The sequence below is a fragment of the Salmo salar genome, chromosome ssa21 (assembly GCF_905237065.1).
Source record: "Salmo salar chromosome ssa21, Ssal_v3.1, whole genome shotgun sequence".
Lineage (NCBI taxonomy): Eukaryota > Metazoa > Chordata > Actinopteri > Salmoniformes > Salmonidae > Salmo > Salmo salar.
The window spans coordinates 15,924,640-15,939,734 of NC_059462.1; the positions used below are offsets into that span (position 1 = coordinate 15,924,640).

At 43.3% G+C, this 15,095-nt stretch overlaps 1 protein-coding gene across 1 annotated transcript in view; it reads right to left on the reverse strand.

Moving 5' to 3' along the window:
* stk39 (serine threonine kinase 39) overlaps positions 1 to 15,095 on the reverse strand; it is a 32,012-nt gene that overhangs the window by 6,496 nt on the left and 10,421 nt on the right. The window contains exons 8-14 of the mRNA XM_014164095.2: positions 14,923 to 15,056; positions 14,481 to 14,529; positions 14,311 to 14,376; positions 11,636 to 11,758; positions 11,035 to 11,076; positions 8,905 to 8,961; positions 8,024 to 8,091 (exon numbers count right to left, since the gene is read on the reverse strand). Of these exons, the coding sequence (XP_014019570.1) occupies positions 8,024 to 8,091; positions 8,905 to 8,961; positions 11,035 to 11,076; positions 11,636 to 11,758; positions 14,311 to 14,376; positions 14,481 to 14,529; positions 14,923 to 15,056 (539 nt within the window). The remainder of the gene's footprint in view (positions 1 to 8,023; positions 8,092 to 8,904; positions 8,962 to 11,034; positions 11,077 to 11,635; positions 11,759 to 14,310; positions 14,377 to 14,480; positions 14,530 to 14,922; positions 15,057 to 15,095) is intronic.

Genomic DNA, 15,095 nt, shown 5'->3' on the forward strand with positions numbered 1-15,095 from the left:
GTTCTATCTGCTAAAACAGATTTCCCCTGGTAGGCAATGGGAGCTCAGGCAAACACTTGACTGGCAAACACTGGGACTAAGGACTTACTCAGACTGAAAGAGAAGTGACAAATTCGCAAGTTTACATTACAGTAAAAGGTCTCGCCGAGGGTATTTTCGCGAAATCTCTAGGCAATCTCTCGTAGTGAAAAGAGGCTCTGAGAGAAACTGCCAGTCTCAGGTCCCTTGAGTAACTCAGGTAATGTTAGTCTAAAGAACACATTAACACTTCTGAACTGCACTCTGTAACTGAAGCTGTTTACAGTCTGTCCCGACCAGAATTATGATTGGTATGTTGGGGAAAGTTAGGTGTAAAGCTCTGAGTATTTATCGCAGTTCAAGACCTAGGCCAGGTAAAACAGACGGTCTGTTGTGTATCGACTACACAAGAGTCCTCTAAATCCTGTGTAGCAGTGACAGGGGGGTAATTTCTTAACACACCAACAAACACAATCAATACACACACCTGGGGGTAAACTGGGGAGTGTTTGGGAGTCCGATGGAAAGTACTTCAGCGCTTTAGCCTAGAAAATGCCTACATGAATGGGCCCATAATTTGAGAGGAGACAGTGTTAATGTGCCAGTAATTCATTTGGGATGGATTGTGCTGCATGTAATTTTGCATTCTCATATTTTGGCTTCCTGGTGGAGGAAAGTATAGCTCATAGTTTTCTATATATGACTCATTGAAAGGGGTTTAATTAAGCAATAAGGCCTGAGGGGGTGTGGTATATGGCCAATATACCATGGCTAAGGGCTGTTCTTATCCACGAAGCAACGCAGAGTGCCTGGATACAATCCTTAGCCATGGTATATTGGCCATATACCACAAACCCCTGAGGTGTATGGCCAAATTACTTGCCAGCACAATCCATCCCAAATTAATTACTGGCACATCATAGTTTTCTATATACGACTAATTGAAAGGGGCTTAATTAATCAATAAGGCCCGAGGGGGTGTGGTATATGGCCAATATACCATGGCTAAGGGCTGTTCTTATGCACAACGCATCGCAGAGTGCCTGGATACAGCCCTTAGCCGTGGTATATTGGCCATATACCACAAACTCCTGAGGTGCCTTATTGCTATTATAAACTGGTTGCCAATCTAATTAGAGCAGTAAAAATAAATGTTTTGTCATACCCGTGGTATGCGGTCTGATATAACACAGCTGTCAGACAATCAGCATTCAGGGCTCGAACCACCCGGTTTATAATTTAGTGTAAACACTACAAAGCACAATAGCCACATCTGCCTGGAGCACTGTTGGTTCATTGGTTGACTTCTATCCTCCCATCATTACATATACAGTGCAATCAAATCAGCAAACAATTGCCAGTGAGGATGACGTGTCAAATGTACAAAATAACATTTTTCAACACCCAGGTCATTCAGAAATGTCCTGTTGTCCTTATTGTCTTTTCATTTCAGTTTCCTGACAGTTCAAGTCCCCCAGTGTGTCTGAGATCCTTTCTCTGTAGCAGACATACATCAACATCCCATCTGAATACAGTTCTCTAAAGAGCCTTCATCAACGGGTTCACAATAGCATAAATCCTTTTCTAATCAGCCTTAACACCCTCATCAGTTTTGGGAAGAGAATTGATTGTGCTGTGTTGTTCTTTCAGATGCAATTAAGTTTTCCCATTAGCTTTTTATTTTTCCCAAGAGAGCCACCACCCCAATACCACCAGAACTCTGTTCATGATTTTAGTCTTCGGCGAGGCAATTGTTGAATTAAACCATAATTACGTTTTAATCTGCATTGATTATCGTGATTACAAAGCGGACAACTTTGCAATGCAAGTCTTTTGGAAAAACAACAAGATAAATCTTATAATCATTGTATGGAGGAGTATTAGTGACAGGCTACAGATCAATCACAGACTAAAATATGAAGATGTATCCATAAGAGAGTGATTACTGTAATGCCATTGTGACTGGAGAGAGATACAGCTGGCACTGTTCCATGTGGGCTTTAATAATGCTATAGGTTTCAGGTTGAATCAGGTCGGACAACTGCAATACTCCTGCTAATCCCCCTTATGGACATTCAACCCCCCCCCACCGACTTTTACTCTGCCCCCACCCCAACGACATTCACCACTGTTGCAGTTGTTGTTATTATTATTATTATATTATTAAAACGTTTATTGTTTTTATTTCACTCAATGGTCATGCTGCTGCTTCCCCTATGGTCATTCCACCCCACCCCCTCAACAGTCTTTACTCTGCCCCTACCCCAATGGACATGTATCACTGCTACAGTTATGTTATATAGTGCTATTTCTATTTCAGTTTCTGTTTAAAAAAAAATAATACTTTTCATTATTTCACTTCAATTAGTCCTGCATGTTGGAAGCCTAAGATTTCCCAGTGTACCCTGCAATCCCACCTGCAATCCTGTACATGTGACTATAAACACACTGGATCTCGTTCCCCATCTGTTTCCCCACAACACAAATGAGATTTGAATGGAAATGAACTCCAGCGACGTCACTTGTCCTCCCATTATGTTAACTAGATAGCAAGCAGAGAATTGCGTAAGAATTGTAAGAATTCCCAAGCTCCGTTGGGATGCCCTATAAAATGCGCAAAATAACATTCATTTCTGTGATTCCTTTGCTCCCCCTAACACGCACATTCAGTACCCTCAGCATGTTTTCTACACTTAGCCCTTTGTACTTCTTCCTCTCTCCAACTCTTGACTTTTCTTCAGTTTAGCCTTAATCCTGCTGTCAAGCGCTCAATAAATCCAGACTTAAAGTCTGTCCTCACAAGTATGGTTGCATCACAAATGGCACGCTTCAAAAGTAGCGCACTAGGGAATAGGGTGCCATTTACCTCCCTGCACTGTATCTGCTAATAAGGACCTTCTGTTTGTCACACACATATGAATGTGACCAGTGACCATGTCATCTCCTGATCCTCTGGGGACTGTGTACAGCAGACCTCTTTAGGCTGGTGTTTTACAAACTGTAGTGACATGGAGGTTTTCTGTCATGTGAAACGAGACGACGAGTGCACATGATAGCGTTATAATGTAACACTGTTGTATCACTGCACTGTTGTATCACGGCACAGTTTACAGCACATTCACAAGCTGTGAAATGTGACCAATGGTATTCACCCCTGTGCAAAGGTACTGTATCTTCCCAGCGAATCGAATGTAATGTAATGCTCTGTCAAGTGCTTCCAGAACTACTTTTACAGTTCATGGACTAAACAGGGCTATAGAGAAACCTCTATGCAAATACATCTACATCGTAATTCTCCATAATGCGTGTCAAAACCGATTGCAATAGAGCCCCATTCATTATCGCTCTATGGGAGATTGGGAGTTGCATTTGAGTTTATCTGAAGTCCTTCGGGCGAAAAGAGGGCTTGAAATTGAGAGGCCTGATAAATGAGCTGCTCTCTGTTGGCTGCTGCCAGACAGGGGCTGACTGTTTCAGCACAGATCAGAGGTGTGGATCTTGTCAGTTGACTTTTGACTTAATCTACCAAGACACGTCACTGAAATCCATTTGCTGTGGCGAGTCTGCCCTCAGCACAGAGCAGAATAGGTTTAATACATAGCACATACAGCTAGCCACTTTATCTCTCGGAGTTTGGGCTGAGTTTTGGCTGATTCTACAGTACATCGCTCCCCATACGCTGCAAAGAAAAACAGGCTCAAACGCCTGCAATGAATGGAACTCTGGCCACTGAGAAATAGCTACAGCCCCACTGCTCACAGAAGCATCCATTTATTTACATGTCAGGGTTAGAATAATTACACTTCTCTAGTAGCCAACCCTCTAGTTGGCCTGCTGGTGTGCAGTGGAGGGGAAGGCTTTGTGTGTTGCGCAGGGGCTTCAGATGCTGACTGTTATCTCATCGACCCAGAGTCTACTCTGCACCCAGCGCTGCATTCAGCCTATCGGGGAGCAGAAGGCAGACTTTAAACTGGCCAGAAACACTTCATTGTCTTTGTCTGGGGCAGACAACGCGCACGCGCATAGTTTTGCACATTTGCCTTGCATATCCTGCTTTCAGACAATGTGTTTAAATCTGCTTCCATTTTGCTGAGGGGGAAGTAAAAAGGACCTAAATTCAATGCAATAAATGTAAGCTACGTTCTTCTTGGGGAAAGGATTTGAGTGCTTAGAGGAGTGTGAGGCCAAATCAACACTAATTATCATATCATAAAAAGGACCGCATATATAAACAGTGATAAGTCTGAGCCGAAATCTAATCCTAAACCTATTCCATATTGGTCACAAGTCTTGCTACAGCCTTGAATTGTCTTTTAGCAATAGGTCTTTAACCTGGCCAGTGGCTGAAAATGTCTTGACTAGCTGAAATGAAGGTTAAGTCAGGTCAGGTCAGTGTTGGTAAGTCTGGTGGCAGCGCAGGTCATTAACAGCCCTCTAATTCAGGGATGGGGAACTGGTGACCCGCGGATCTATTCTCCACCCCACCCCAACAAAATATATACACTGAGTATACAAAACATTAAGAACACCTTTCTCTTTCCATGACAAACTGACCAGGTGAATCCAGGTAAAAGCTATGGTCCCTTATTGATGTAATTTGTTAAATCCACTTCAATCAGTGTAGATGAAGGGGAGGAGACAGGTTAAAGGAGCTTTGAGACAATTGAGACGTTGATTGTGTCTGTGTACCATTCATAGGGTGAATGGTCAAGACAAAAAATGTAAGTGCCTTTGAACGGGGTATAGTAGTAGGTGCAAGGCACACCGGTTTGTGTCAAGAACTACAACGCTGCTGGATTTTTCATGCTCAACAGTTTCCCGTGTGTTTCAACAATGGTCCACCACCCAAAGGATATCTAGCCAACTTTACACAACTGTGGGAAGCATTGGAGTCAAATTGGGCCAGCATCTCTGTGGAATGCTTTCGACACCTAGTACGAATTGAGGCTGTTCTGTGGGCAAAAGAGGGAGCTGCAACTCAATATTAGGAAGGTGTTCCTAATGTTTGGTATACTCAGTACTGAACAAAAATATAAACGCAACATGTAAAGTGTTGGTCACATGTTCCATGAGCCCCAAAAGATTTTATTGAAGAAATGTTCCATATGCACAAAAAACGTATTTCTCTCATTGCACAAATGTGTTTACATCCCTGTTAGTGAGCATTTCTCCTTTGCCAAGATAATCCATCCCTCTGACAGGTGTGGCATATCAAGAAGCTGATTAAACAGCATGATCATTACACAGGTGCACCTTGTGCTGGGGACAATAAAAGGCCACTCACTCTATGTGCAGTTTTGACTAACAGCACAGTGCCACAGATGTTTCAAGTTTTAAAGGAGCGTGTTTTGGCATGCTGACTGCAGGAATGTCCACCAGAGCTGTTGCCAGAGAATTGAACGTTAATTTCTCTACCATAAGCTGCCTCCAATGTCATTTTAGAGAATTTGGCAGTACGTCCAACCTGCCTCACAATCGCAGACCACGTGTAACCACACCAGCACAGGACCTCCACATCTGGCTTCTTCACCTGCTGAATCGTCTGAGGGGGGGGGTGGAGGGTGCTGAGGAGTTTTTCTGTCTGTAATAAAGCCCTTTTTGGGGGGAAAAGGAATTATATTTGGCTGGGCCTGGCTTCCCAGTGGGTAGGCCTGGCTGCCAAGTGGGTGGGCCTATGCCCTCCAAGGACCACCCAAGGCTACACCCCTGCCCAGTCGTGAAATCCATAGATTAGGGCCTAATGAATGTATTTCAATTGACTCTAACTCAGTAAAATCGTTGAAATTGTTGTTCAGTATATATATATAAACTCAGCAAAAAAAATAAATGTCCTCTCACTGTCAACTGCGTTTATTTTCAGCAAACTTAACATGTGTAATATTTGTATGAACATAACAAGATTCAACAACTGAGACATAAACTGAACAAGTTCCACAGACATGTGACTAACAGAAATGGAATAATGTGTCCCTGAACAAAGGGGGGGGGTCAAAATCAAAAGTAACAGTCAGTATCTGGTGTGGCCACCAGCTGCATTAAGTGCTGCAGTGCATCTCCTCTTCATGGACTGCACCATTTCCCAGTTCTTGCTGTGAAATGTTACCCCACTCTTCCACCAAGGCACCTGCAAGTTCCCGGACATTTCTGGGGAGAACGGCCCTAGCCCTCACCCTCCGATCCAACAGGTCCCAGACGTGCTCAATGGGATTGAGATCCGGGCTCTTCGCTGGCCATGACAGAACACTGACATTCCTGTCTTGCAGGAAATCACGCACAGAGCGAGCAGTATGGCTGGTGGCATTGTCATGCTGGAGGGTCATGTCAGGATGAGCCTGCAGGAAGGGTACCACATGAGGGAGGAGGATGTCTTCCCTGTAACACACAGCGTTGAGATCGCCTGCAATGACAACAAGCTCAGTGCGATGATGCTGTGACACACCGCCCCAGACCATGACGGACCCTCCACCTCCAAATCGATCCCGCTCCAGAGTACAGGCCTCGGAGTAATGCTCATTCCTTCGACGATAAACGCAAATCCGACCATCACCCCTGATGAGACAAAACCACGACTTGTCAGTGAAGAGCACTTTTTGCCAGTCCTGTCTGGTCCAGCGACGGTGGATTGTGCCCATAGGCGACGTTGTTGCCGGTGATGTCTGGTGAGGACCTGCCTTACAACAGGCCTACAAGCCCTCAGTCCAGTCTCTCACAGCCTATTGCAAACAGTCTGAGCACTGATGGAGGTATTGTGCGTTCCTGGTGTAACTCGGGCAGTTGTTGTTGCCATCCTGTACCTGTCCCGCAGGTGTGATGTCTGGATGTACCGATCCTGTGCAGGTGTTGTTACACGTGGTCTGCCACTGCGAGGATGATCAACTGTCCGTCCTGTCTCCCTGTAGCGCTATCTTAGGCGTCTCACAGTATGGACATTGCAATTTATTTCCCTGGCCACATCTGCAGTCCTCATGCTTCCTTGCAGCATGCCTAAGGCACGTTCATGCAGATGAGCAGGGACCCTGGGCATCTTTCTTTTGGTGTTTTTCAGAGTCAGTAGAAAGGCCTCTTTTAGTGTCCTAAGTTTTCATAACTGTGACCTTAATTGCCTACAGTCTGTAAGCTGTTGAAGTTATTTGGATTTTTACGAGTTATCTTTGAAAGACAGGGTCCTGAAAAAGAGACTGTAGCAGTGATACATGTCCATTGGGGTTTCTTTTATTGCTGAGTTTATATATATTTTAGGAACTCAGTCGGGGTCTCAACTTACTGTTGCGAAATTTGGTTGTGCATCAGCAGTTTCTCTCGTTAGGTCAGTCACTGATAGTCAATGATATAGCTCATTTCAGCAACAACAAAAAAATTGATTGCTAAATTAGTTTAGCAGCCAGCTATCTAAACTTGTTATCATGGTTTTATTACCGGCCAGGGTAGTAATTCTCACTCCCATATCATATTCAAAACTGTAAACATTTTCTCCACCCTATGGCAAAACGTGTATAATTGCAGGAAAATAGCTCTAAAACAGCTTATTTTCCTCTCCGCCCAATGGCAAAATGAGTCCAATTGCACAAAATGAACTCTAAAACTTGAAGCATTTCTCTCCACTGTCAAGGGGGCCACTAAAATGTTTTGCTGGCAATGTGGTAGGGGGGAGGGGCGGGGTATGGATGTGACTACGCAGACCCGCTAGCAACTGCAGCCCCTCATGATGAGTTCAGATTTTTTTGTGGCCCCCACCTCCATCAAAGTTGTCCATCCCTGCTCTAATTCAATCCCTGAGAACACAGAAATGCAGAGCGGAGCAAACGGAGAGTCAATGGAGTGTAACACTCTCCTCCCTCCAACACAACCGCTCAGCTAGATTAGAGCGAAACGGTCCTTGGTTCTGTCAGATGATCCCATTAGAGGGCCAAGACATCATTAGGTCATCATTAGGTCTATTAGCAGCAGGGCACATCTGTTGGGTGTACCGGATGCAAGAAGGAGGACAAATTCAAACTCTGCTTACCTTAGCCTTAGGACCATATTCAGAGCAACTTGAATATAGGGCCCTGTGTTCTTCTCAAACGGTTGAACCTATAAGTAAAGAGTGAGTCTGGTGAGTCAATAAAGCCAGCAAGTCCTCAATATCTCCTGGAGTATAGAAAATATATATTTGTATCTCGCACTATGCTGAAATGATTAAACTACAAAACCAACAGAAAAATACATGAATTAAATCACACAAAATACGTTCAATATCTACAGTGTATATACTTGTATTGATGTATTCTGACAAGATTATTGAGTTCTGTTTGTGAGGAGGCATAATCAGTTTAAAATATATATATATTTAACCTTTATTTAACTAGGCAAGCCAGTTAAGAATAAATTCTTATTTACAATGACGGCCTACCCCGGCCAAACCCTAACCCCGGGCGATGCTGGGCCAATTGTGCGCCGCCCTATGAGACTTCCAATCACTGCCGGTTGGGATACAGCCCAGGATCGAATCAGGGTCTGTAGTGAAGTGAGATGCAGTGCCTTAGACCGCTGCGCCACCCGGGACCCTTGACGCTGACTAGATCCTGACTAAACAAAGTAAGAACCGCAGTAGCACTTATAGCCTCCATCATTGTCGGACACGGGGGGTGAACCTCAAACTACTCTGGCTCATTTCTGAAATGACAATGGCCAGTGAGAGAATGACACAGGGCCTTTTAGATGACTTTAGAGCTGGCAGTATCAGCAGGATGGCCATTTACTCAGAGTTATTACCTGCTGAAAGGGCCCCTCCAGGAGCCACTGGGAGACTGGCACATACTCACACATAATCAGTGGGGCATCAAGGTCACTGAATCATGACAAATTAACGTCTGCCTCTGCTGCTGATGATACTGAAACTCTCACCTGGGGATGCTGAATGGATAGCCCTTCAATGGGAACACTGTTGGCATTCTCCTCATCCTGTGGCACAAAATGAAAGGCATTTAGTAAACTATATATTTTTGCTTGCTATGGAAAGGGTGTTTAGTGGGTGAACATTGTTTAGAATAGCAAATATTTGCCCAAGATCAAGGTCATGGTCATTGCTCAACTCAGTCAGCAAATAGAGAAAAGTCAATAGAAAACAATCAATATATAAAACATTTTGATGTTTTGATTATGAACATTCAAATAGAGAAAGCATCTACAGTTGAAGTCGGAAGTTTACATACACCTTAGCCAAATACATTTAAACTCAGTTTTTCACAATTCCTGACATTTAATTCTAGTAAAAATTCCCTGTCTTAGGTCAGTTAGGATCACCACTTTATTTTAAGAATGTGAAATGTCAGAATAAGAGTAGAGAGAATGATTAAAGTTAGCTTTTATTTCTTTCATCATATTCCCAGTGGGTCAGAAGTATACATACACTCAATTAGTATTTGGTAGCATTGCCTTTCAATTGTTTAACTTGGGTCAAACGTTTTGGGTAGCCTTCCACAAGCTTCCCACAATAAGTTGGGGGAATTTCGCCCATTCCTCCTGACAGAGCTGGTGTAACTGAGTCAGGTTTGTAGGCCTCCTTGCTCGCACACGCTTTTTCAGTTCTGCCCACAAATTTTATATAAGATTGAGGTCAGGGCTTTGTGATGGTCACTCCAATACCTTGACTTTGTTGTCCTTAAGCCATTTTGCCACAACTTTGGAAGTATGCCATATATTTTGTGAAGTGCACCAGTCCCTCCTGCAGCAAAGCACCCCCACAACATGATGCTGCCACTCCCGTGCTTCACAGTTGGGATGGTGTTCTTCGGCTTGCAAGCGGCCCCCTTTTTCCTCCAAACATAACGATGGTCATTATGGCCAAACAGTTCTATTTTTGTTTCATCAGACCAGAGGACATTCTCCAAAATGTACGATCTTTGTCCCTATGTGCAGTTACAAACTGTAGTCTGGCTTTTTTCTGGCAGTTTTGGAGCAGTGGCTTCTTCCTTGCCGAGCGGCCTTTCAGGTTATGTCGATATAGGACTTGTTTTACTCTGGATATAGATACTTTTGTACCCGTTTCCTCTTCACAAGGTCCTTTGCTGTTGTTCTGGGATTGATTTGCACTTTTCGCACCAAAGTACGTTCATCTCTAGGAGACAGAACGCATCTCCTTCCTGAGCGGTATGACGGCTGTGTGGTCCCGTGGTGTTAATACTTGCGTACTATGGTTTGTACAGATGAACATGGTAACTTCAGGCGTTTGGAAATTGCTCCCAAGGATGAACCAGACTTGTGGAGGTCTAAAATGTATTTCTGAGGTCTTGGCTGATTTCTTTTGATTTTCCCATGATGTCAAGCAAAGAGGCACTGAGTTTGAAGGTAGGCCTTGAAATACATCCACAGGTACACCTCCAATTGACTCAAATGATGTCAATTAGCCTATCAGAAGCTTCTAAAGCCATGACATATTTTCTGTAATTTTCCAAGCTGTTTAAAGGCATAGTCAACTTAGTGTATGTAAACTTCTGACCCACTGGAATTGTGATACAGTGAACTATAAGTGAAATAATCTGTCTGTAGAAAAATTACTTGTGTCATGCCCAAAGTAGATGTCCTAGCCGACTTGCCAAAACTAATGTTTGTTAACAAGAAATTTGTGGAGTGGTTGAAAAACGAGTTTAATGACTCCAACCAAAGTTTATGTAAACTTTCGACTTCAACTGTATATACGTTCGACCTTGCTAAAATCCATGAGTCAGAGAAACTGTGGGGTAAGATATACTAGGTTTATTTAAGATTTCATAACTGATACATAACCTGCTCCCTGTTGAGGCAGGCAATTAGATTTTCCAATGAAGCCCTTTGTAAAGTAATCAAATTACACAGAAACAGACAGAGGCAAAGTCAGTCAATTATCCTAGTCAATGTGCAGGTTTACACACTCACAACAATCTATCTTCACCCACGTTACACCTAAGCGTCTGTCTCTATGATATAAAAAATACTTTAACAATGACAAATCATGTACTCCATATTTGTTTATAGAACAGAAAAGAGCTAACTTACATCTTCGCCCTCATCTTCGTTGTCCTCTCTGAGCCTTCGCGACTGGAAAGTAATATCAAACACAAACAAGATTATATTCTCAGTCTTGACAAAGCTAAATATGACTGGCAGATGTAGAGCCCAAACACCTTAGAACGCAATCCCTGCAGAATAATTATCATAATGTAGAGGAAACAAACAATTAGAACTGACCCAGGTAGAATATCATTATCAGCATTTTATTTGTCGCATCTTTGCTTTGGGTAATTTTCCCTGTAAGAGACATTCAGGTAAGGCATCTATGTCAAAGAACCTTTTGATATTTGATCATAGCTGTCTCCCCGCTCCATCCTCAGCCCCCTACAGCTATCTTCAAACCCTTACCAATTACCTTTAGCGACATGTCACAGGCCCCTCTCTGAAACAAAGCTTGCTCGCTGCTTTCACAGAAATACATTCAGCTAGAGAATGACTGTACAAAGGCAAAACAAAAAGGAAGGATCAAGCTAGCCAAAGTACAGGTTAAAAGAATAGAGAATTGCCCTCAACATTAGTTGTGGCTTTTCCCCCCAGCCCCTGTGGCCAAGTTTTGATGTGCATCTCTTGCCATGGTCTCACCTACCCTGCCTTGATTGACAGCAGCCTTGCCCTCCTCGCTCCCTACGTCGAGCTCGTCATCGCTCCACTCCCAGTCTCCGTCCTCCATCTTGTGCAGGTGGCCGCTGGACCCTGGAACTCTCCTCACCTAGGCCAAACACAGCACAACCGTTTAGACATCCCATCAAACTGTAGGTTTGAGAGACAAAACACATTTAGTAGCCCACACACCTTCTAATGTTCTCTCAGTAAGGTTAAAACCAACACAACATTAAATGGCATTTACTTGGCCTATATGAGCTGATGAGATTTTTGAAATATTTCATAAAAAGTGCAGGTAGATACCAGTAAGCATTGCACAAACACTTGGGCTCGGATTCCCCTCAGAGAGTTTTTAAGGTCTACAAAATGGCTGCTACGAGCTAGCAGAGAACAAAAGAACAAAACAGAACAAAAATGAAACGAAGAAAAGGAAACACACACAACTCCTTAAGCAGCTAACTCTGGATGAATCTAAGTGAAAGCTCCAGCCTTCTAGGGCTAAGTCAAAGAACATGTACCCTTCTGATGGCATCAAGTTCTTTCGCTGAACCTGACACAGAGCCCATGCTCCTGGAATTCTGCTCTGGCTCCTTGAGCAAAAAAAAAAAAGCATCAGTCCACTGTGTGTGGATGCATCTGACAGTTCAGTGGCCCGTTTGTCTCTTTACACACAAACACGGTACCATCAAGCTGCCAAAGCATGTGAACAACTACATTTAGTATTTAATATTAATAGAAACATTTATGAGCATGCACACTTAGAGAAAGGCACAAAGGGAAAATATGGGATGAAGGAGCACATACAGGCAAATTACAGGAGCAATCTATAAATGCTCTGAAATCGATACTGTATCCTCTGTGTACTAGCGTAGCAAATCAATCTCAGTATTATATCAGTATTATTTTCCAACTTTCAATTACGTAACACGTCAATGACTGCTGCAACGCACCGTAATCTTTGATCAATACCTCCTGCAGGTCGCCCTATGAAGAGATCAACTAAGGAGCAGGGCTGCCCTCTTCTGGCCAATGAACAACTGCATAAATTCTGTCATTTGCCTAGAGACACATGTCTAGAATATTACTATTGTGTATTAACTCTGGTTGAATTAATACACCTGCAGAGGAGGAGGGAGTCTCCGGGAGGAAGGGAGGTAGACAGAATGAGGAAGGTGGGGAGGATGTGAGGGAGAGGGTAGTAGATAGACAGACTGAGTAAGGGGGTCATAGGGGAGAGAGTCTGATCTGGTCGGTGATGTGGACAGGTTACAGAGTACTGAGATGACCATGTTTCTGCAAGGCTGCCTCTCTGTGCAGGCTAGCCTGTGTCTGCTGAGTGGATATTGTGGATGATTCTCCATAGGTCAGAACAGCACACCAACAGTTCTAGTGATGAAACAGGACCAGAAGACAGACAGTGATGTGTTCGGAGGATCAGGGTTGGCTGCAGAGGGTATCATGATTACATTGCAGCCTCAGAATGGAATACTAATCATTCTACAATCAACCATAATCTCTCATTAAAGCTGCAATATGTAACTTTTTGGGAAACCCGACCAAATTCACATAGAAATGTGAGTTATCGGTCTGTCATTCTCATTGAAAGCAAGTCTAATATGTGGTAGATATGTTGTTCTATGTGAGCTATTTCTATGCTTCCCATCTTTTAGTTTCGTTTTTGCGTCTTTTACTTTCGGTTTTGTACACCAGCTGCAAACAGCTGAAAATACAATATTTTTGGTTAGGGAAAATATATTTCACAGCGGTTTAGATGGTACAATGATTCTCTACAATATACTTGCTTGTTTTGTCACATATACTGAAATTAGGCAACTATTTGAATTTTACCAACCAGGAAATGTCAGAGCGATTTCTGCATAGTGCACCTTTAAACCATGTTTACCAAACTAGTCAACCCACCCACACACGATCTGAATGATTGTAACTGTTCTGACCAGCATACTGTTCTCCCCTCTGTCTGACAACTCTGTCACGAGTCACTTCCATCTCTATTGACATTATGCTCTGCTAAATGATTTGGTCACGCGACACCTCCACAGTCCCCCATGTCCTCCAGTCACCCATGTCCTCCAGTCACCCATGCCATGTCAGTGAATTTCCATCCAACTCGATCACCCTGGCCTTTTTGCCTTCTGGCAATAGGGTCTTCGCACCCATTACTTCAGTCATCCACATGGAGGACGATGGCAATCCAATATCAACCTTGCCTGCCACACTGCTGCACTCATGCCCAGTTCACTGTGACCGCAAGGCAAACTGAGCATGCAAATGGTATGTTTAAGTGCACCTCCCCGTTACCTAACCACTCACATTAAATTCCATTTGTCTTTGTCTGCCACTTGCAGTGAGCGTCTGAGCAACGTTACAGACCACTAATGCATGAGTTGTAAGCACATCTATTCTGCATGACTGATATTGTTCCAGGAGTGGCCCATATTTGCAGCCTCACAGAACAGTTTGATCACAAAGTGAATGAAGTGTTGATCAGTAAGTGAGAGAGAGAGAGAGAGAGGACACTCAATGTCTGTTGACTGGTGGAGTGTGCTGCCAACCCCTATCATCTTACCATACTTTGTTCATAATGTTCAGTCAATATTGGGGCTGCTTTACTGGGAAGGATGTTTGTTTAGACATTACCCTTTTGGCTCTCTGGGTTATGTTCGGTGCTCTGCATAGCAGCTTTTCGATCAGATATTCTCTGTTCTGCAAATGAAAATCACAACCCACGTTAAACAATTCTACATACAAATTATTTAAGCCTAAAAATAAAAAAAAAGAACAGGTCAAATCCTGGGGTAAAATCATACCTTGGCTTTCTGGAAAAATTTACATTTCAAAAGTTCTGCTGCTGTAGGCCTGAAGAGAAGCAAAATACATGATGATATAAGAACACGTTCCAATCATTAGCCTAGGAACTGAATGTACAATTCCTCCAATCTGTCTGTGTGAGAATAGATATTCTTGGGTGGGTGGGTATGAGTGAGCCCACTAAACATGAAGACTATATTTCAGGACTCCCCTGAAATGTGTCTGACATTCTACAGAGACTTGATCAACTCCCAAGGCCATCAGATTTACTTCATCATCAACCAGTGACATCTGATTTACTTCATCATCAACCAGTGACATCAGATTTACTTCATCATCAACCAGTGAAATCAGATTTACTTCATCATCAACCAGCGACAGACTCTATAGATTTAGAGAGTAGGCCTAATGCAGTTCACGGAATGGCAGACATGTACAAACCTCTTGGCGGGCTCCTTCTGAAGGCACAGGGTTATTAGCTTCCTAAATGATTTCCCATATTTTTTCAGCATCTCTTTGTCCTCCACACCCGTGTCTAGGGTGGGAGGATCGTTCTGTAAGGTCAGCATTAAGACCTGGGTAGAGAAGAGGAAAGGTCAAAGACATTCAAGTGT